General features: G+C 34.9%; 1 protein-coding gene across 1 annotated transcript; it reads left to right on the forward strand.

Annotated features, from left to right (window-relative positions):
- The first annotated feature begins 5011 nt into the window (after nucleotides 1–5011).
- LOC129941526 (VPS35 endosomal protein sorting factor-like) lies at nucleotides 5012–22998 on the forward strand. Its single transcript, XM_056050197.1, has 16 exons — nucleotides 5012–5171; nucleotides 5230–5314; nucleotides 5386–5568; nucleotides 5628–5784; nucleotides 5844–6171; nucleotides 17519–17686; nucleotides 17752–17920; nucleotides 17986–18152; nucleotides 20749–21031; nucleotides 21091–21234; nucleotides 21301–21467; nucleotides 21585–21940; nucleotides 22001–22140; nucleotides 22237–22402; nucleotides 22470–22738; nucleotides 22809–22998. The coding sequence occupies exons 1-16, from the start codon at nucleotides 5158–5160 to the stop codon at nucleotides 22908–22910; spliced, it is 2898 nt and encodes a 965-aa protein (XP_055906172.1). The 5' UTR covers nucleotides 5012–5157; the 3' UTR covers nucleotides 22911–22998.
- Nucleotides 22999–24028: the final 1030 nt, after the last annotated feature.

A 24028-nucleotide genomic window follows, 5' to 3' on the forward strand; every position in this document is an offset into this window, starting at 1 on the left:
TTAGCAACTCTTTCACTAACGCGTATTCGGCCAGTGAGAAACACTAGACCGAATAGCTCTTTTCATTTTCATTTAAAATTTGTACAAGAAATTTGCCCTTAGTGGCGGCACCTTTTCCTTCTTGGGCTGTGGTTGTTTCTGGTCTTGCTGCTGCTGCTGTTTCTGCTGCTGCAGGATTGGTTGTTGATTCGGCTGTTTTGGCTGTTGGCTTGTTTGGCTTTTGTTGAGGTTGTTGGGCCCTCAAAACTTGGGCCTGCTGTTGCTGGCGGTGCTCCGCTCCTGAGATTTTGGAAGCGGGCTTGCTTTGTGGATGTTGCTGCTGTGGTTGCTGTTGCTGTTGTGTTTGTTGCTTCTGCTTTTGGTACAGTAGCCGTTGCACTGCCTCTTGTTTTCGGCGGTCCTCTTGCTTCTGCTTAAGTTGAATGAGGAGCGGCTACATTTCCTCCTTCAGTTTCTTCAGACTTTCTTCAAATTCAATGATGGCTGCTGTTTAGATTGAAGGGCCTGCATCAATGTACTTTGATCTTGGAAGATTTGGTCAACATTCACCTACAACGCCTTTTTTATCGACGGCTTTGGCTTTGTTAAGGTCTCAGGTCTGTTTTTCGGCGACCTATACCGCCCTTCTCCTCGGTCAGAGACGTACACGGGAGTTTTCAAATCGTCACCCCCAGAGACTTTACTCTCTGAATTTGTATCTTTAAAGCAATAAAAAGTTTAAGGCAGAACTGGAAAAGGACAATCATTCCGCAGCTGAATACTCATAAAAACCAAGAAGTGATCAGAAATTAGATCCAAAGTAAGACATGCAATATTTCCAGCACTAAAATTAGAAAAAAAAACATGAAGAAGTCTATGTGCGAACTGGAATTGGGGGGAAAGGTCAAAGGCAAGAAAATGATTGTTCAGATACCAACTTTCAAATTGTGAACCATTTAAGTTGGTCTTGGGATCACCCTATAAGGTGTGTCAAGAAATAAAGTCACCTCCCAAAATTATGTAATCCAAATTAAGAAGGCAGGATAGAAGATCATCAAGTGCCTTAACCAAATTTGAACCGACGCTACACGGAATATAAATAGAAACTAGTGCTAATATTTTACTTGAGTTAGATCATTTTAAAAGTATTGAAACTATGGTGGTTGAAATTATATTATTAGTTAAAACAAACTTGAGAAACTACCATTTGCATCAGCATATGAGAAGGATTGGTTAGAAACTAGGTAGACGTGGATCATTACTGAACTTTTTAAACGAGCCTTCCTTTTTTTTTTAAATATCCACCGACTAGGGCAACATTTATAACTGGCTGGATGACCCGACATCCCGCAGTTCACACATGACGCAATCTAGGTTTCGCTCTTAGGCCCCAATTTGCACTTCCCAACTTCGTGGAAAACCAGGCACTTCACACATCTTACTGCAAATGACCAAATGTTTCCAAATGCAATGTTTCCAGGTCTTTGGCACCTTAAACAATGTCGGGTCATAGAACTTCTAACCGAATCCAATAGAATTCAGTGCCTCAGAAGCACTTTCAAGTTTTAGTTTTTTAAACACTTTTCCTGTCCAAAAAAGACATCCAAAGGAATCTCATTTACTCTAGACCATTTGGTCTCAAATTTTTGTAACCCCACCCTCACAGTGAAATCCAATCTAAACAGCTCTTTATGAACCTCCTCGGGCGAAAAAATGCCGCTGAGTCCCTTAAGTACTTAATTAAATTGTGTATTCTCCTTAAGAGTAAAGGAAAAAGCCTCAATATTACACTTTTTGAAATGCTCCATGATAAAACCATGAAGTTCAACCCGCCCTCACAAACATTTTAAGACGACAAAAACCGTTAGTAATTTAATGTTATCAAAGTTAAACTTTGGCTTACTTAACATTTTCATTACAGTTTTAGCCGGCACTCCCTTTGTAAAGATTGGCGGGCACCAGGAACTTGCATCTGCTTTTTGTTGATTAATCTTGTTATTGTTTGATTTACTGCAACTCACACCATCCTTGATTGATTTGATTTTGAAGTACTCTGTACCGTTTCATTTTCTGAATTGTCCAGAAGAGCACAATAATTTGCGTTCTTAGGTGCTTAAATTGCAACATGGAAAACAATTGCCCAGCAGATATTACTTTTTATTGATTTTTCAAAGGCATTCGATAGGGTTAGCCATCGAATTTTATTGGAAAAAAAACTATAATTTTTAGGTTTTCACTCGACACTCCTTAAATGGATGAGTAATTACTTATGCAATCGCTCACAGTTTGTTAAAATTGGATCTTAATTATCTGTCAAAATTAGAAATTTCTCTGGTGTGCCTCAGGGCAGTCACCTTGGACCCTTGTTGTTTCTACTTTTCATGAATGATTTACCCACGGTGATTAATTTTTTTAAAAGATATCGATGCATTGAATGAATGGTGTTGTTTGAATGCTTTAACCTTAAACATAAATAAATGCTCAGTTATGTCTTTTTCAAGATCCACTGCGCCAATATTTTTTTAGTACAAGATTGTAGGTCCCTTTTGGTAGCATTAGTTCGTCCAATTTTGGAATATTGTTCTATTGTATGGTCTCCTATTTTAAAAACGATTTGACTCGTATTGAGAAAATTCAAAAAAATTTACTAAATATGCGCTTAGAAGACTGAATTGGTCTGCTTGCTTGCCATCGTATAATAGTGCTTATTAATTGGCATAAAGCCTTTATCTTGTAGAAGAACTTACTTTTCGATAGCATTCGCAAGAAATGTTATAACGGGTCATATAGACTGTCCCCCTCTTCTAGCTTTGTTCCGTGTATATGCGCCTTCTAGAACCCATAGAGAAATATATTTACCAAGAGAACAGACCGGTACCCGTCTTGCCTGAAACACCCACAAATTTTATTTGAGGTGAACTCTCTCAAATTCGCTGTCGGTGAATACATGTGAGTGGTGAAAAAAAAAATCAAAATGGGGGATTGGGCTAAAAATAAACTAATGGAATTTTTGTAAACTGTCAAAAATGACAGTTTCACAATTTCGATTTCAAAAACAAAACATTCAATTTGAGATTCTACAAGTAAGTTTTTGTAAATTATTTTGTTTTGTTTAAATATTTAATAGAATCTATTTCTTTTCAGATCAAAAACCTTAATAATCAAGAGCTACAATGTATTTATTTGGAAAAACAATAGACCAGGAACCAGAAGATAACAATGAGACTTATTCTACTCGGAGTTCAAGTAGGTACGTTCAAAAAAAGAATATCGTAAACAAAAGAATATTTTAGTTATTTTGTTTCTAGCTATGGATTATACCAATAATATACTTGACTAGGGCTATGGTCGGTGCAGGCGTTGACGTTGGAGGTGTCACCGTCGCTACAATTAGTCAGATGCTTGTAATGCAACAACACCAGCAGCAAAGACCTCACCAGACTACGAATTTAATTCCTTATTAGCGAACATCCTCAGCTATGCCTAGACTTTGTGAGATTTAAGTCAATGTTACAAGTGACAGCTTCGACATTAATAGTCGACCGCCCAGTTTTGGAATGACTAAACACCAACGACTGACCTACGCAGGCAACTCATGTTAATTAATTAATTTACTTACGAGTAGCGAAACTTTTCATAAAAATAACAGAATTTGTATGCCAAAAATAGTCAAATGGTATATTTACCAAAGTGTTTACTGAAAAGAAGTATCACAATTAATTTTTTTTCAAATATTGAATTAATTTTTCAATTTTTGAATTCAATGGATCTCTTTTTTGAACTGCTGAGTTCACCTCATATTTTTTCCCACGGACTGTGCATACTGAGCCACAAAAGCCCATAACAACTACATAGAATCTGGATTTTCCATAACAAATGCACTGGACAACTAACACATGCTTATGCTAACGGGCAAATTGTGCTCAGTAGAGCTTGTAGGTCGAAAGACAGCAAACCCCATAAGTCGGTTCTTTTAGTAAATATATTTCTCTATGCTAGAACCTTAAGACCTAGAAGTAATGTTTTTTTGTATATTTCCATCCAACTAACTATGGTCAAAATGAGCCAATCACTAACGCTTGCAAAAATTTTAATCAAAATGCAAATGTTATCGAACTTGATCAAAATAGAAATATTTTCAAATCCATTATTATGCAAAACACTGTGTAAAGCTATTTTTCATTACAATAGTTTTTAAGAAATATGTACTTACTCTAAGAGAGTTATCATACTCATAGACGTAAATAAATTAAAAAAAAACATTACTCGCACACAGGAATGGTTGAGATTTGTCTAGGCCCTGGTTCCTTATGGACTGTTGCGCCACTTAATTTTTTTTGTATGCCAAACTTCCCAAAAGAACTATAACTCAACTGTCTAATTAAGATATTCCGAAATAACCCTACCCTACCAACCTGCAATATCGAAGCTCTCGATCTCGGCTTATGTCATTTTGACATGTCAAGAATCAGAAATAGAGTCAAATTTTCGTTTGTTTTCGTTGGTCGTTGTCGGCTTCCTTTCATTTTTATATTTCTATCTTTGCATATTTATTTAATAAAATAAAATTCCGTCTATATAAAAATAGATTCCGTAGCCTGATCCTTAGCTTTGACATTTGTTGGACTTTGAGTCAACTATTTGGCAGCATCTGTCATCTCCACAGGACTTTATTTTTTGTTAAATTTTTTCACACTCGGCGCTCTAATTACGTTAACAATAAATTGAGAGATCTGCTCGTTATTCTGGATATTTCCCTGAAAGATTTTCCTCATTTCGTAGATCTAAAATGGCAGCTTTCTCTTATCGGGAGCAATGCTTACCTTACAATTAATTGTAATATTATAAAAAATAATTTAAATTTACTTCCTAAAGTGTGCTTACTGTTTTGTAAAAGTAAAAAACTATTAAACACTAATTCGATTCGATTTTATTAAATTTGGTAATCGATAAAAGAAACATCTTTTATGAGACTCCAACAAACAAGGATCCAATGCAGACCGACAAAATGCAGGTCTTTCGAATTAAAAACATGACAGAAAGGGGGAGAAAATAAACTGATTTTCAAATGTCAAAAATGCTTTAAATGTTTACGAGGTGTCGTGATCTGTCGTATTATTGTTGATAGAAAGTTGATTAAAAAATATAAAAGAAAAACTAAGTGATAACTAATCATCAATGGCATCAGACTGGTAAATTAAAACAAAACTGTTTCCACAATGTAAACTTAATAATACACCTATTTTACAGGCAGTGTGTCCCAAAAGACTACGAAATCAATAAAAACGTCCTCCAAGGGTACTTCACTTATGAGCATCCCTTAAAGCAAATGACGGTAAGTTGTTGAAAAATAATAAAATTAATTGTTAATTATTAAGTTACGATGAGAAACTATAATACCCACAGGTTATAGAAAGTAAAGGAACTCGAAGATCAGGCAATGGAAGTTTGTCGAGTAGTCGGACTTCATCTACTTTGTCACTCATCGATCCGTTGGGAATGGCATTGGATGGATCAGATCCACTTTCTCAATTTGCCCGACAAGAGCAGGAACTAATGGATCCCTTGTCACAAATGGCTACAGATTATGTAACTTTAAGTCGTTCTTGTAACTTTTCTTCTTTTATGACACTTATCTTATCTATCAGGAGACCTCCTTTAAAAAGACCAAAAAACGTGAAAAAGATCGCCACAGTGATGAGGAAATAATGAATTGGAATGTAAAGCGTTTAGGAATTTTAAACAAATACATTACCTCCGAAAAGCTGTCAATATCTACAAGCTTTTTGACGGGAGGGGAATTAAGTAAGTTAAAGAATTCTTTGAATACATTTTAAGATATCTCTATCTGATACTTTTTCTAGTCAAAGCTCAAACAATTGTGTCGGATAAGGTGAAATATCGTCTAGAACAGCTTGATGACTTTGAGGATGGTTCTATGAGACACATGATGAATTTGACTCAACAAGAGTATATTCTTCGCATAGAACAACTCAATCAGGAGCTAGTTCAATCATGGAATGGTGACCAAAGAGTAAAAGCCTTAAAGATTGCAATTCAATGTGCCAAAATGTTGGCTGACACTTCGGTGTTGCAGTTTTATCCAAGCCAATTTGTGTTGATCACTGATATTCTGGATATTTTTGGAAAGCTAGTCTTTGAGAGGTTGCGTTCTAAAGCCGATTGTGCCGAGTAAGTTTGAATAATAAAATTATGTTTTTATGTATTTCTAAGAGGGCGTGTATTCTATATGAAGGTAATATTATATTGGCTAACATTTTAATTTTAAGTTCCAAAGATAAACTATGCTTATGACTATATAAAGAATTACATACAGTTGTGTTCATAAAAATAGCAGTGCTGGTCACATTTTATTAGATTGTCAATTATTTTAAGAACGGAAATTCTTGCAAAAAAAAATGTACATGTTACTTGCATCTAACGGTCTTTCGTTTTCATATTACAGACTTTTAGCTTGAAGTTATGCTCTAGTTTTTCCAGTGAACACCCATTATTTCAAACTCTCTGGATATAGAGTGTTCATAAAAATTGCAGTGCTTTTGATTTCATAATTAAAAAGTGTTAAAAATTCTTCGTTAAGTGAATATTTCACTATATAAAGTTTTAAGTATTTTTAACATACTAGCATATAAAAAAATAATAAATAATAGCTCAATAATAAACAATGGGACGGTCAAGACACTGCACCGAAGAAATTCGAAAACCTATTAGAAAACTGCGTTTGGAGGAAAAAACGTACCAACATATTCAAGACATCCCAGGCTTCTCACCAAAAATGGTCAGTAACGCCTGGAAATGGCAAAATAAACCGAAAACACGAGGCCCAAACAGGATGACTACTGAGATAACTAAAAGACAAATTGTTCAGTTAGCAAAACAGAAACAGAACAGGAGACGTCTTTTATAAGCGAAGTTACCAGCCCGAAGTTCACGCAAGTTACTACTCTTGACGAAGAGGCATGTGGGCATGAGAATGGAGTTTGTTAAAGCGCATAGAGATTAGCCAAAAGCGAAATGGAGGAATGTTCTATGGAGCGATGAAAGCAAAGTCGTCCTTTCTTGGGTCCAAGGGTCGTCGGGAATATGTGACAAGACCCTAAAATGCAGAAATCGATCCACGGTACACTATAAAAACAGTGAAGCATGGTGGAGGAAAAATATTACAGGGTCAGGCATATTTATGTTATCGGGGGTATAAGGGATGCAACCGACTATGTGAAAATTCTCGAGGAGGTTATGTTACCCTATGCTGAAGACGAAATGCCATTGGTTTGGGTATACCAACACGTTTATGACCCAAAGCATACGTCAAAAAATGCAAAATTATCATGTGCGCAGAAAAAATTATCCGTTATTGACCCCCGACTTTAACCCCATCAAAATTTGTGGGGGGATGTTAAGAACGCAATTCATAAAGCAAAACCTAAGAATTCGAAAGAATTTTTGGAAGCAGTGCGTGATTCGTGGAACGGAATACCAGTCGAGAATTGTCAGGTTTTAGTGGACTCGATGCCACGTACATAGATGCGAAACATCATACAAAACAATAGTTATACAACAAAGTACTAATTGTAAGCTAACATTCTTATGTAATAGATCCAGTACTTTGTCATGCACTGCTATTTTTATGATCAGCCATATTTTTAAAAAACGGTTTTTACTGTGACAAAGCTAACGGTAAAAAATCGATAATCGATTTTCTATTATCATGAATAAAATATTATAGTTTGTTATTAGAAGTTTAATGAAATGTATTACAACGTTGATATTGAAGGCCTTTTTGTTTTATTTTGAGAGCACTGCTATTTTTATGAACACAACTGTATGCATTCTATTTTTCTTAGTGGCTTTCATGAAAATAGCCACTTTATAGGTGTAGGTGCAGGTAAACTATAGCTTTCAAGCCGTATTACCAGCAATCAGAGAAGCATGCAAAATACTCAAATCAAACGAAAATAGAAAAATGGCTGTCTAGACTTGGAGCCAAGTGTCTGTTATGGCTATCAATTTGGGCGACAATATATTGGTCCAACATTGTCGGAATTAACTATCCAGCCTGATTATGAACCTCCGTGTCACGCTTATTTGGATTCCAGGTCATAATGGCATTGATAAAAATGAAAGGATCGATGAGTGTGCCGGGCAAGGATTTAACTTGCGGAAAGGCTAAACAATTCTCTTGGAACAATGAAGCGCAAAATCTTCTAAATTTTTTTGATAGAGTCAAATTGCAGGTGGAAAAGTCTAACAGTCTGTGGTATATCTAGGAAAATATGGCCTTAATATAATGAAAATAATTGTATCGGTCTTTTATGCAGATCTAGACATGATATAGCAAGCGTCACGGCAATATATATATGTACCTGACACTGGCCGATAGCAGAGTAGCATCAAAGTTGGGCTTGGGCATCCCTCACGATATGTAGTAGAAACTGTCATTTACTTTTATATCTAAATATCCTGCCCTGGCTAGATTCTTTACCTTCAAAAAGGGCATTCCTAAATAATCTTGATGAATTTTCCGTAGTGCAAATCAACGACCTGATTTCTTTTCTCAACGCGACGAACTGGCTCTAACATCGCAGAAATATCATCATATAAATCCGACATTTATTACCTTACATCAATGCAAAAATCTAATGAATGTATGGGTTCAAAACAGCGCACATTGTAACAACTAGCCAATTAAGCTAATTAAGTTTTTTTACAAAAAAAAATTGAAAACATACAAATTCAACTTTTTAAGACCACGGGCATAATGGTCAGGTTCAGACAACATAAGAGTCTTCATATCAAGTCAACTGCATTCCTTTAACGTAAATTTTGACCAAGTCAATGCAATAATAATCGCCTTGTTTTAAATGTTGACAAATGTAAAACCATGAGTTTCACGCGTAAAAAAGTTCCAATTGTTTTTAGTTATATGTTTGATTCTTGTCCTTTTAGTAGAGTATGTATTTTCTGACTTGTGTGTTGTCTTAGATTCTAAAATAACATTTAATGGACATATTAACTTCATAGTTAAAAAAGCAAATAGAGTTCGAAGGTTTCATTAAGAGATTTGGTCGTGATTTCCGTGACCCATATGTTTTAAATGAACTTTTTGTTTCATTTGTGAAACCAGTCCTGGAATATGCCTGTACAGTTAGGTCACCTTACTATGCCGTACACGTCACAAGACTCGAAGCCATTCAGAAAAGTTTTGCGTTTTTGTCTATTGATATTGATATTGATACATAACCGACTTATTTACAAAGACTTTCTCTTATAAATCTTTCTTCTTTGACAAATCATAGGATGTACTTGCAGCTTTGTTTTATTGTTGGAATAATAAACGGACAAATTTCATCACCATCAGCTCTTGGTAGTTTAAACTTTTTAGTTTTAGTCGTTCAAGTATAAGACTTCAAAAACCATTGAATACTAATTTTAGCAGATCAAACTATGGTGTACGTACATAGCCCCTTAAATAAATTAATTGAAATCTATAATAAATGTCACTCTTGTATTTATTCACCAAATGATAATAAAAAAGTATAAATTGCAAATTAATATTTTTCAACAGTTTAGTTTAAGTTTTAAGATTTTACGTACATATACAGTAGTGGACACGAATTTACCACATTGAAAAGAGTACGAGTATTTTTTTACTTCCAAGTTCTTTATTACTTGCAAGTAACGGTTCATTTTTATGTTGTTACTATCACTACCTTATATGGTAATAAAAATGTGTAAATGATTGAAAAGTAAAATACCGTTTTGAGAAAAATGAAGATTGTTTGTGATTTGCGTTGTTTTTAGCTGGACATAAATTTAGCCCGTTCTGCAATCAAAGAGTGTATTTTTAATTTGTGTGTTATTTTAAAAAGAACATAATAGTTTTTTAGGTAATAAAATATTCCTTCAATGATGTATATTAAAAAAAATTAAAAAAATTAATTAGTCATGGCAAAGGGAAAATGCTTCTCAAAGAAAAAAAAAAAGTAGGATTATCTTTAAAATTATGTCAAAAGGGCGGACGGTAACAGACATTTCTATGTTGTTAGAATGCTCCAGGAAGCTGGTTTATAATGACCCTCGTCATTTCAAAAAGCTTAAGAGTGATTGAAAACGTTAAACAAAACCCCCGGGTCGGAAAGACACCTACATATGAAGATAGAATTATTTTATAGGTTATCGACCAAGGATTCGTTTAAAACCGCCAGTGCCATTCGAAGCGAACTTTCAACGAACTATTGAGTAAATGTTTCTTAAGGACCGTAAGACGCCAATTAAGTGAAAAGAATCTACGTGCGTGCGTTGCTCAGAGAAAACCATTTGTATCAATTAAACGGAAATCTAGGTTACAGTTTGCCAAAGCTCACCTAGACAATTAGTTTTTGGAAAAACGTGTTCCGGAGCGATGAATTCAAATTCTACCCATTCGGATCGGATGGGAAAAATATGTATGGCGTCCAAAAAAACAGGGAATATGATACCCTACGCAGAAGACAATTTGGCGCTTTATTCACAACAACGAACCTAAACAAGACTTGCAAAGTTAGTGAAGTATGCCTTAGAGGTGAATAGAATCGACGTTTTGAAGTGGCCAGCACAATCACCCGATTTTAAACCGATCGAAAATTTGTGGAATGATGTTGAATATCACATTGAGCAAAAAAACCAACCATCCCAATTTGCATTTCGTATTGTAAAAAAATATTATTTATTTCATTTTCAATTTGACGAGAAATCCTTTTTCACAAAATATTAAATGAAATTGTGCGAGAAATAAATAAACCGTAGACGAACTTTCAGTTAATTAAAAAACATGATCGATTGTCATTCTAACATAAGTTGACTTGACTTGATAGTTATGGAGATTTTTCTTGACTAACTTTCCATTCAAATTGCCTTAATTGGAAGACGATGGGCAGATTCAAACAACATAAGGGACTTCATTTGCAGTCAACTTCATTCTTTGAACGTAAATTTTGACAAAGGATACTAGTTAGTTTTATAAGTGTCATAAATTTCAAAAGCAGAACTTTACTTCACAAACCTCTACTTCAAGTTTATAGTACAAAAACTACCAACATCATTATTGTCTACAGAACACTCCTCAGGCAAGCTACAATTCCATCACGATTTTTATTTTGCATTATAAAATATTACTTATTTCTTTTCCAAAAATACAAGGAAGCTTGTATAATAAATTTCAGCTTTCTGTTAAATAAAAAAACATGAACAATTGTCATTTTCACATAAGTTTACTTGACTTGATAGTTAGGGAGATTTTTCTTGACTAACTTGCCAATCAGATGCTAGAAACTTGCCTTACTTTCAATTCCCTTATGTCGCCTGAACTTGCCCAATATTTTTTGTATGCTTATGCTTTTTTAAAGCTATAATAAAGTAAAATATGCAATCTATATTTTTGTCGAATTTTTAATATTCAAATTAAAAAAGAGGCTGGAATTCGACGAAATACACTCAAATCTATTCGTCCGTGCCGGTCTTTCGATTATTTTTAAACTTTTTAAACTTAAACAAATTGTGTGTTTTTGTAGGTTTCTATTTTTTGTAAAAAAAATCCGTTACTTAAATTTTTCTCAAAATTTTACCAGGTTTCCTGAAGTAATATATGTAATTTTAGATTCGTAAACTATTAGAGGTGACAAATATTTTTTTACGCTAGTCGATTTTTTTCGAAACTATATTTATTTGGTATCACGTCACATATACATGGCCAACCACCAGGATAAGACCACACATTTTTGAATAGACACATTGGAATTTCCTAAAAAAGCGTATACAAAAATGCTCCACTAGGGTGATTCACTGCGAATATTTTCGTACAGGAGTTTTCAAGTGCAATCTTTTAAAAACGCTCAGAGACTTAACCGAACCAAGAAAGTTGTAAGGAATTATGTATATTGCTGATCAACAAAAATATGGAAAAAAAAATTACAAGTCAACAAGAACACCATGAGAAAAGCGGTTAATTCTACAGCTTGTCTCATATTCCACTCTACTAGCTACTTAAATATGGCCCAAAAGCTGAGTATCAGCTAGAATAACTATTGTTCAAAAGATAACAAAAAAAAGTGATAGTATCCATAGCATCGGATGAAGTTTTCAAGAGACCATGTTACTTCGATCAGTGAATGAAAACGCATGGTCTTCTAGGGTGAAACAAAGTTTAACCTTGACGGCCGGTTTATTACAACTTGTATTCCCATGATTTGAGAAAGAATGAGTTTATTTTGGAAAGATATCATTAATTTATTTATTTATTCGTCTTAAAAGTTACACACCCTATTTAGGCTACTAATTATACATAATATAAAAATGAAATACATAATTTACTTATAGCATTGTAACTAATTTACTAATTTACATATGTTTCAATACATTACTATTAATATTAAAATCAATTGCCAAATTGTATTCATTAAAATCCGTACAATCTCTTGTGATAGGATTATACTTAGTATAGCTAATACTGTGGTAAGGAACATTTCAAAAATCACAGTCACGAGGGCGAAGTTTCAGAAGGCGCATAAATAAAAAACAAAGGTAACAAAACTGGACTGATATTAAAATTCAAGACATCAAAAGTATTGAGTTTAATTTTCTTCAACAAGAGGTTTAAGATCAATTGAAATACACCTCGTCTCATAAGATGGAACATTTGAATAGCCAAATATTTTTCGTAAGGCAAAGTTTGTGAACCTTTTTTGAACTTTTTCTATACGACAAATGCTAGACGCGTTAAAGGGGCTCCATATAATAGTACAATATTCTAAATTTTCTTCGAAATCTTTTGAATTTCGAATAACAAACCCTAACATTGAGTTTGCTTTTGAGATCGCAAATGGTCTATGTGATTTGAGAAATTTATTTTAGAATCGAAGATTACTCTAGCTCCTTATGGTTATCAAGTTTTTGTAAAATATCGTTTTCACGATATTTCTAGAAAATGTCACAATGCTACATTTCTTATTGTAAAAATATAGCCCATTGATATTACACCATTTGATTTAATTATTTATATCAAATTGAACTTTTTTTGCCGAACATCAGGTATAACGGTGTGGGGAGCTATAATTTACTGTGGCACAATCGACTTTTAGTTTTTGTTTTTGATTGCTGGAAAGACCCCATTCACACTTCGAGGGTGTTAAACGTTGAATTTTATCAAAAGACGTGAAACTTTTACCATGGTGTCGCTGTACAGCCCGTAAAGTTCGTCGTTATATCTTCTCCTCCATTCTCCATCTATGCGTACGGGACCAAAAATCACCCAAAGAATTTTTCTCTCGAAGCATCCTAAGACGCTCTCATCTTTTTTGACAGTGTCCAGGCCTCAGCGCCATAAATAAGAACCGGGATGATGAGTGTCTTATAGATGGTGATATTACATGCTCGAGAGAGGACTTTACTTCTCAATTGCCTTCTAAGTCCAAAGAAGCAGCGATTTGCAAGAGTTATTCTTCGTTTGATTTCAGCGCTGGTGCCTAGGTAGACAAAGTCCTTAACTACCTCAAAGTTATAGCTGTCCATGGTGACGTTTTGTCCAATACGTCGTCGTTCAGTGTCCTTTTTTGATGACAGCATATACTTGGTCTTCCCCTCATTGACCACTAAACCCATCTTCTTTGCTTCCGTCGCAATGCTCAAAAACGCTCCACTGACATCACGCTTTGATCTTCCAATTATGTCAATATCATCTGCGTATCCGAGTAATTGGATGGATCTTTGGAAGATTGTGCCTCTAGTGTTGACGGTTGAGTTTTGCACAATTCTTTCCAGAACGATGTTGAAGAAGTCGCATGACTTTTTTGACATCAAATGCATCGGTAAGATCTTTTCCGACCTTGATAGAGCAGCGTGCATTCTCCATCGTCATTCTGCACAAACGGATAAGTTTGACAGGGATGCCAAAACTAGACATTGCTCGGTAGAGCTCTTCCCTATAGATGCTGTCATACGCGGCCTTAAAATCGATAAAGAGATGGTGGGTATCGATTTGAAGCTCCTGGGTTTTTTCCAAGATCTGCCGTAGTGTGAATATTAATTGGTCGATAGTGGACTTTCTGGTCTGAAGCCACACTGATAAGGACCAATCAGGTTGTTGACGAATGGCTTCAGACGTTCACATAATACGGCAGAGAGGATCTTATGCGCAATGTTAAGGAGACTGATGCCTCTGAAGTTGGCGCAGTTTAGAGGGTCTCCTCTCTTATATATCGGGCACACTATGCTGAGATTCCACTCATTGGGCATGCTTTCTTCCGACCATATTTTGCAGATGAGTTGGTGCATGCTCCGTACCAAGTCATCGCCTGCTGCTTTGAATAGTTCGGCGGTGATGCCGTCAGCTCCAGAAGCTTTGTTTGACATAAGTTTAGATATAGCTATCTTCACTTCGTCAAGGTCGGGTAGGCGGAATTGTTGATCTGCGTCGACGAGGTTGAGTGGTTCTATCTCCCTTACAGCGGAATTCGGTTTGTCACCGCCGTTATATAATTTGGAGAAGTGATCTTTCCATATTCTCAGCATCGACTGTGGTTCTACTACGATGTTCCCTTGAACGTCTTTACAGGCTTACTTGAAGCTTTTGATAATTCCTGGGTCCAAATTTTGTATAATTATTTAAAAAAAAAATTGAATGTTTCCATTCTAGACCGTCTTATATACGAAAATGGTGAACACAGTCATTACTAATGTATTAAAACATTATAAAGAAATGGTTTTAAACAATAAAATGTTAATATTTCAATAATTTTTTCGTTTTTTTCTGAAATTTCGAATATGACGCACTTTTTTGAGTAGATTATTTTTTAATTTGGGGAATTTGAACACTCGATTCCATTTACCCTTTAATTTTATACATTTGTAGCAGTGAAATACTTACCTATTTAAAGGTAGTAAAAGTTTCCACCGGCCATAAAAAGGACTCATCGTAGTACTTGGTAGTGTATAATACAAAATTTAATTAAAGTCTCTAGCGTCATTGGTTCGAGAAATATTTAGGGTCAACCGAAATATTCTTACTTACTTACTTAAAGTGGCGCTACAGTCCTGTGTGAACTAGGGCCTCACCCAACAAACTTCTCCATCTAGCTCGGTCCCTAGCATTGGTTTCCATGCGCTCTACGTGACCCAGCCATCTTAGTCGTTGGACTTTTACCCATCTGGCTAAGTCTACGTCGCTGTACACCCCGTACAGCTCGTCGTTCCATCTTCTCCTCCACTCCCCTTCGATGCATAAGGGACCGTAGATCACACGAAAAACTTTTCTCTCGAAGCGACCCAAAGTGCTTTCATCCGAAATGTTCACTTTTCTTTAAATTGCTATAGTTAAAAAATCCATAGACCTGCGACTTAAGAAAATCCTACAAGAAGAAGCTAAACCACACGTTCTTGGTTTCCAATTCAGGTCACTTCGGCGTGAGATAACCATGCTATGAAACCGCTCGCACAAGATATCAATTGTTTGCTGCTGTGTGGCATGTACAACATAACAAAATTTTACTTCCTGAGCTCTCGACATCATTTTGACCAAAAACCATACATACTAAGCTATAAAAAAATGTTCGTACATCTATGACCTATGCGACGTCTCCTTCTTGCCACCTATAGACAACCTGAAATTTTCCCTAAAATGAGGATGGTTCAGGGAGGCACACTCATCGTATGTCCTCACAAACCCCAATCTTTCTCCTTTCCTGGGCAGCGCAATGGAATGACCACTAGTATCAGATCGTCATGTTGGTACTTTTGGCCTTTTTTGAGGCATCATCCCGTTAAACCCAATCTTACCTATGACAAAATTTGCGAAAGAAAAATATTAAGAATTTTATATTTGTAAGCGCTTTTAAATTAATCCAGCAAAATGATAGAATTGTCACATTGGCTGCATTCAATCTTAGACAGATGGGTATCCGGTTACCTTTTTGTTAGTGTTTTACGTGTCAAATAACAGCTGAGATGTCAAAAAAGGAATCGAAAGGTATCCAAGAATTTCTATGGTATGTAGGTATCTGACAGAACAGCTAATTCAACACATGGTTGAATTTCAAGCAACTTGGAAATTGATTTCACCTTTTTGTATTTGTTGGTAACAAAAAGTTACTAAATGTAAGTTGAAGTTGTATTTGAGGATGTTCTGTACATAACAGACGATGAAGAAGCTATTTACCTCTGAATTTAAGAAGGTAATTATGATTTATTTTTTTAAACATCAAAACTGACGTATTTTGTTCTCGTTTTGTAGATGACCAATTTGCTATGTCTTACCTCCAGTCTAGTGTACAGCATTCTGAAGTTGAAGAACCTCATCCTGTTCCAGAGGGTTTCGTAATTGTAGTTTTATTTGTATATGGCAACCGTCAATTGCACCAATGACTCCTGGAATATAGCCTCCAGATTTTTCTCGGAATGCCTATTTTGGAAAATTATATCTTCAGACTTAAAAATTTGATTAAGTGATATTGATGATTGGATTTTACTTGTTATGTTGAACAGTTGGCCATTTTATATACTCTCCGAACAATGAACATACCAATTGGACAATTTCGCTGATAAGAAACTTTCTTGCTTACTCAAATTTCAAACAAAAAACAACAGTTTTTTTCTCCAAGTTAAAAGTTCTTTTATTTTTCTTTGTGCAAGAAATCCTAATAATTTGAATTCGTTAATAAGCAATTCATTATAGATATCAAGACTAGTTTGTTGACATTTTATTGGCTATTCTACTTGATGGTGTCCCTTGAATGGTTTTTAGAGAAGCATTGGATAACCAAACGGATACATCATGCAACAAAAGTTCTTGCGTTGGTCCCACCATTAAGCTAAAACTGTATCTACTGTGAACAAACCAACTCAAAATCTTATCGCAAAGCAACTTCTGCTCATTCGGAAATGAGATCGAGATTCTTCCAAACTATATCTAGGTATTGTCACTTTATAATAGTCCTCGTTTCTGTTAGGATATTTTTCTATTAAACGTAAATCATTTAAAACCGGAGATTTCGCAAGTAAATTATTAATCGTATGGAATTCTAATTGAGCTAAGAGGAAATGTAACATATGTAGATTACAGATTAAGGTTATCTCTTATTTATTAAATTGTTACGCACCTATCAATTCATCATCGTCCGGAGAACCAGTTGAATTATCCATTAAATGTTTTATCTTACAACAATTTTGACTTCAAGCTTAAATGTTGAAACAGCTGAAAATTGTTTTTATTTTTTGACACTTATCTCAATACAGCTATCCAACTCGTTTAACAATATATCTAAAAATCCACCTATCCAAGATACCCTATCCAAGACGAGATTGTACGCAGCCATTATGTAGCTCTTTCCAGCTCTATTTAAGTCGTGCAGCAAGGGATACTTTTGATATATCTACTTCCCTACCTACCTTTTATATATGGTTTGGGGCCTTCTTATTTAAACTTTTTATTCCAAGTTCAAATAAAATTTAAAAAAAAATTAATTCAAAATGTTGACGTTCTTTTTCTTAGGCAAGGAAAACGAATTGTAACAGATAAATTTTCACACGAAACAATGCGAGAGAATGCAAAAGAAACCTGTCAAAATTGGTTTTTCAAAATTGCTTCAATTAGAGAACTTTTACCTAGGATCTATGTTGAAATGGCAATTCTTAAATGCTATAGTTTCATTTCACAAAAGTGGGTATAAATCATGATTAAAAAAATAAAAACTAATTTGACTCCTTTATTAATTTATATTTAAGTGAGTATGGACAAGCTTTGATGAGAATAACTAAGATGATACGCGGAATTGGGGATCCATTAGTGGCCACTTACGCCAGATGTTACTTGTTGCGTGTTGGCCTCACAATATCTGTTGAAAAAACTTATATTAAAGAAAATTTTAGTGATTTCTTGGCTGTATACCATACCGTAAGTAATATTTTAAAAATACAAAACAAAAATCATTTTTTAAGCTTTGCATATTTGACTTGCAGATTTTCAATGGTAATATACGTTCAGAAATTAATCGCCAGCGAATTGATATGACAATCTATTTGTCACTCTATACACCTGCTTTAGATTGGATACTTCAAGCGCTTGTTAGAAAGTCTGATGAATATTGTGATGAAATTTTAAAGAAATGTAAAGATACTAAAAACAAGTAAGTTGATTTGATTTAATTACATTAAAACAAGAATTTAATTTAAAAACTTTATACGATTAACGCAATTTGCTTACTGTTATAAAGCATAATGAAAGCAACTTTGCTAAGCCATTATTTTCATGTTGACATGAAATATTTTAATTTAAGAGAGAGTAAGCATTTTGGTCTACCACTTTCCCATAATTTAAATATTAGTCTAAGATCTGGGGCTAATATTGACGTGAAAGAAAACCGGTTGACATTAAAGTCTTCAAAAAGTCTTATAATAAAGGTCTGCCAGCACGTAGTGATAGCGTTTCCAAAAAAAAATTCATCAAAAGTACAACTTTATCGAACAATTTTTCGGTCTTCGTTGGCTGGGGCTACGAGGAATACGTGCAAGAATTGGCGGTAGATGGTTATCTTCACGTACAGCGATTAACGAATAAAAGCGTAGTAAAGTAGATAAGAATTTATATTCCGACAGCATTCGATCTGACGAAACGACGGCTGTTTTACAGCAATCGGCTTGACCCCAAAGTGAAGGTAATTTGCTGCATGGCCCTTATAAGGTAAATGGTCGTCTATGGTTGTGTCCAACGTTGCCCCCTCCCAGATGGAGAAGTTTCAGGTGATCTATTCAAGTGGCAGTGTTTACGACGCTGTACCGGCCTACATCGAACAGTAATTAGTAATTACCAATTTCGTCATAAGCTCGTTCGAGGTCACATTGTAAGAACTATGAATTTAATTGATAATTTGACACTTGAGCGGCATTCCTCTCTGTAAAAAGATGCTGTCTACTACGGGATAGATTGGCAGTTCCCCTTATCTACCACGTCAGACGAAGAGGCGTGGATATGCGACTCCTTTAAAATGGAGACGTCATGACACAAGACGGTTCAGTAGGGCTTTGTATTGCGTAGGGCTATTATGTAAAACTACGACAAACTCAGCAAAGTTCAACGCATTGCATGTCTCTGCATAAGCAGGGCATTACGAACCACACAGTCAGCTGCGTTAGACACTCTCCTCCATCTGACACCCCTTGACATATTCAGCAAACAAGTGGCAGCGAGTACAGCTATAAGACTCAAAGCCTCATCTCAATGGACCACCAACAATGTGGGGCACTAAATTATTTTGAAGCTCTTTGGTACTATACCAAAGTACATAGACTACACTATTCCAAAACCCCAATTTGGAAAAAACTTCCAGGTATCCATTCCATCCAGAGACGAATGGGAAGACAAAAAACTCCTGGATGACAAATGCATCCATTTTTATACAGATGGATCCAAGACGAATGAGGGAGTTGATAGTAATGTGTACTCAGAAATGCTTAATCTTAGCATCTCATTCCGTTTCCCTAATCATTGTAGCGTCTTCCAAGCGGAAACTTTAGCGATCAAAGAGGTTCTCTCCTGGCTAAGAGAAAACGTGATATCAACTCCTGATATCCGCATCTTCTCTGACAGTCAGGCTGCTATTAAATTTCTTGACGGTATCTCATCCCAATCTCTAACGGCCCTCGATTTTCGATCGTCTCTCATGGAGATGGCGCAGCAATTTAACATTCACCTCTGTCGGGTGCCGGGCCACAGACACATCACAGGAAATTGTAGAGCCGATGAACTCGCTACAAAATGTAACCGTCATACCTATTTCACCTGAAAGGGATAAGATAGGTATACCGATAGCTACATGTAAACTTCTGCTAAAAGAAACAGCTTTCGCGATAGCAAACTCTAGGTGGTACAATTTACCAACATGCGCAGCCACAAAACGCATGTGGCCTTCACTGGACCTAAAGCGCTCTAGAGACTTATTATCTCAAAGCAGACTTCATATTAACTCCCTAATAGGTGTCCTTACGGGTCACTGTCGTATAGGCAGACACGCAATACGACTTGGTGTAGCCTCAAATGCTCTTTCACTAAGACGCAAACTTTATCTGGGAGAATACTCTTTTGATAATCCTAGTGAGCTAGCTACAAAGGACATCAAATATCTCATTCGCTTTATAAAAAGCTCAAAATGGTACGACTAGTGGGAAGTAATTCTCTAGATTCATGTGGGCTTGTCCTTTTGGCCTAAGTGTGTGGATTATGAATCCGAAGCCACTTTAACCTAACCATCATGTAAAAGGTCTTGGGTTCAATCCCAACACACGGACATCTTTTTATAAACCTTCCTTGAAACGTAAAAATGTTCAGAAATGCAAACATTTTCAATTCGCCAAATTGCATATTACAAGTACAATGCCTTCCTTAAAGAAGTTAAGAAAGAGAATTGTTCAAAAAGGTCTTTTCACCTCACTGTTATTTCACAAAGTCTTTGGCTACATTTAGAATTTAAATAAATGTTTCCTCAAGTTCATAAGAAGCTTCACATCTTTAAGAATTTAAAAATATATACTTATATACATACATATATATAATTAAAATATATATAACGACAAACGTACGTTTGTCATGAAGACATGAAGTTGCAATAATCAATTCAATGGATACATTTCAAGGAAGACTTGACTATATGCTATATTTAAAACATATTGAGTTTTTAGATATGAACAATTATTTTTAAAAATACGTAATTTAATTTTTATTTAAAGTGGTCTACTGCAAATATCAATGCTCAATTCATTGAAACCCGAATTTATTGCCATCAATGCCTTGGAGTTTGTCAATATTATATCGAATTCGTCAACAGAAGGCATCTCTAAAGGTCAGCTATTTCGAGCTTTAGGAAATAATTTGAATAAATGCCCTCCATCGGCAGAAAACAAGGAAGCTATTTACAACAATGCATTTACTACTATCAATACATTCACACAACCAACTGAGTATATAAATTGTGTAGAAATGTGGGCACAATTTACTGTGGAGCATTTTCCAGTAACTAAACAATATTTAAAAACAATTAATGTACAAAATAAATATAATTCTACTTGTAGATGAGAGATGTTAACAATCTTCTTGGTGAAATCAAAATCAGAATGAATCAAAATAAAGCTTATGAAAACCATTATCCTCAACTACAATCGATTGTAGAGAAAATTGTTAGGCATTGCAAGGAATTTGAAATTCTCTTAACATTGGTTCGTTAATAATATTAAAAAATAATATTATATTGATATTAAAAATATTAATTTATATTTTTTTAGGATAATTTTCTACCCGTCTTAGACCTTTTCAAAAAAGAATCAACAAAAATTGACGTTTGCAAACATATTATGACGACGTATAAGAATAATGTTGAGACTACAACTTCGGATGCAGTTGTTAGCAACGCGCTAATGTATATTTGTAGAGTCTTAAACGATTCAGTAACGTAAGTACAACAATTTTTCAAAATATTTTATCTAACTGTATTTAAGTTTTGGGTAATTGAAAATATCTCGAAGTCTTAGTGTACCCTACTTTTAAAGTCTACTTTCTTTTGCAACAGAGCTCTAACAGTGGAAGATGAACGTCGTCAAATCGGCAGTCTTATATCGAATTTTGTCAAAAACGTTAATTATGGACGAGACTTCGAACAGCAGCTAACATTTTATGTTGAGTCAAGAGCTGCATTTCCCAATCTAGACGCAGTAATTACAACCTTAGTGCATTCCGTCAACAAGCTTGCAATTGAAACACGAACCGTCATTAACGGACAGCATACTCGAAAAACAGCAGCATTTGTTAAGGCATGTGCTGCTTATTGTTTCATCACCATTCCTAGTATAGCATCAGTTGCCACACAAATGGATTTATATCTTCTAAGTGGACAGGTTGCTTTATTAAATGTATGCCTTGGACAAGGTACAAAATACATTATACAACTTATTTCGTTTTTTAACACTGTTATTTTGTATTAATCAGCTGATGCTTGTTTTGAAACTGCTCTCCAGCTTGTTGCCGAACTTCCACGCACAATTGAAATCGAAGGAAAACTCAAGAGTACAGAGGGATATTTAGTTTCATATCTGTGCAATATGCTATCAACATTGATAGTTGTTCCAGTAAGTAATAGTTTTTAAAGACAATCAAATGAAATTGATTGAAATTGATGACAATGATGAAAATGGACAATTCAAGAAACATTACATTTCTTCTAGGATAGTCCAGAACAAGGAGTGCTTTATTTGCTTCGATTACTTCTTGACGTTCTAAAAAAGTTCCCCTTCGACTTGCACAGTATTGGACCAGTAACTGTCTATTTGCATGCATTGGATATGTTATATATTGAGAGTTTGGATTCCTTTCCATATCACATTCCGAATGGTGAGCACTTTATATCAAATGTCACTCTTGATTTGTTTTGTTTAAACAATCGATAATATTTTTTTAGTTGTTTCTAACGACGGCCTCTATGGCGGTGATTTGAAATTTATAACTGAAGTAAATTGCATGTGTGCACAAATAGTTGAACATATTCTAAGTCAATTAAAATCACTCGGATTCGCCAATCAATTGAAAGCTCAATCGACTTTGGCTTTGGAGCTTCTATTGCGAATAATACGTTATGCAGATATTACCAGAGAAAAAACCTTTGCTCTTGCTGTTAATTTATGGAATCTAGCCATCAAACATGAAGGAAATGCTGAACCAAAAACTATTGTAAGCATCAGTAAAATTTGTATATGTAATGAAAAATGTATGATTTATTATTCATTTTTTTTCTGGCTAGGCAATGACAATTAAATGTCTTGAAGATGTTAAAAATCTGACCGCTAACGAAAGCCGATCTCAAAAACTAAATGAACTGCTTATTCGAATGAAGACAAAATAATTTATTTTAAAGAAAATAAAGTATATTATTATTATTATATATATTATAAATAAACGAACAAAAACGCAATAAAAACCATCACAAAATGTTATAATTTGTTTCATTGATGTTCTTATACATTTTGTACGGTTTTGTTTCTACAGACAGATCAGGGACTGAAAACCTTTCGGTTACTTATTCAAGTTTATCATCATTATCATTTTTGGGGTCTAGAACTGGCTCGTTTATCAAATCGTTTTACCTATTCTGATTGCTAACGGACGCTGCCTCTGCGCTGGCCACCTTGGTATAAGCCGGTATTCTATACAGCGCACAGTGGATAGTTAGAAACATACCACTCGTAGACGTAAAAAAGTCAAATCCAAATTTCTTAAGTTGGTGTATTCTTATAATACAACAATATCCCACTCACTAGAAAAGTCCATGTACCATAGTTTTGTCTTGATATAAAAAAATATACAAAATTAGAAACATTTGTGTCTTGACAACTTTAAATATTTGTTTAGTTTTTCAATTAAATAAAATCAAATATAAGATGTAACATCAGTGGTTTATATTTGTAATTAAATTCTGAACGATTTAGTTCATTTTCAATTCTTGTGTCTACCGGAAAGCTTATTGTGAAACGTCAAAATCAGTGTGCACTAACTTTGTAGGTGAAAACTTAACACTAAGTCGGGGGGGGGGGGGGGATTTCAACTCATTTGGTCGTTGCATTTAACCAATCAGAATGCTCTGACTACGTAGCCGCTAGCTTAGTGAATGTCTCCATTATGTAATGGTTGACACAATTTAAATGCATGCTTGACTTTTCTCCAAACAAAAAGTAAACAGTTTTAATAAGTATTACGTATTTTATGTAAATATTTTTAATACCGTTATATAATTAATTGGACTGGGATAAATTAATTTAAAACTAACTCAAATCATATGAGCATCTCAAAGTGTCATGATGAAGTATGTATACATATGTATGAATGTTTATGAAAATCTTATTATTAAAATTGGGTGGCGCAACAGTCCGTCGGCAACCAGGAACTAGTGACTAGGAATGGAGGGGACCTACAGTTTATATGCCGAATCCGAACGGCTAATTTTTGAGAAAGCACTTTTTCATG

The sequence above is a fragment of the Eupeodes corollae genome, chromosome 1 (genome assembly GCF_945859685.1).
Source record: "Eupeodes corollae chromosome 1, idEupCoro1.1, whole genome shotgun sequence".
NCBI classification, from domain to species: domain Eukaryota; kingdom Metazoa; phylum Arthropoda; class Insecta; order Diptera; family Syrphidae; genus Eupeodes; species Eupeodes corollae.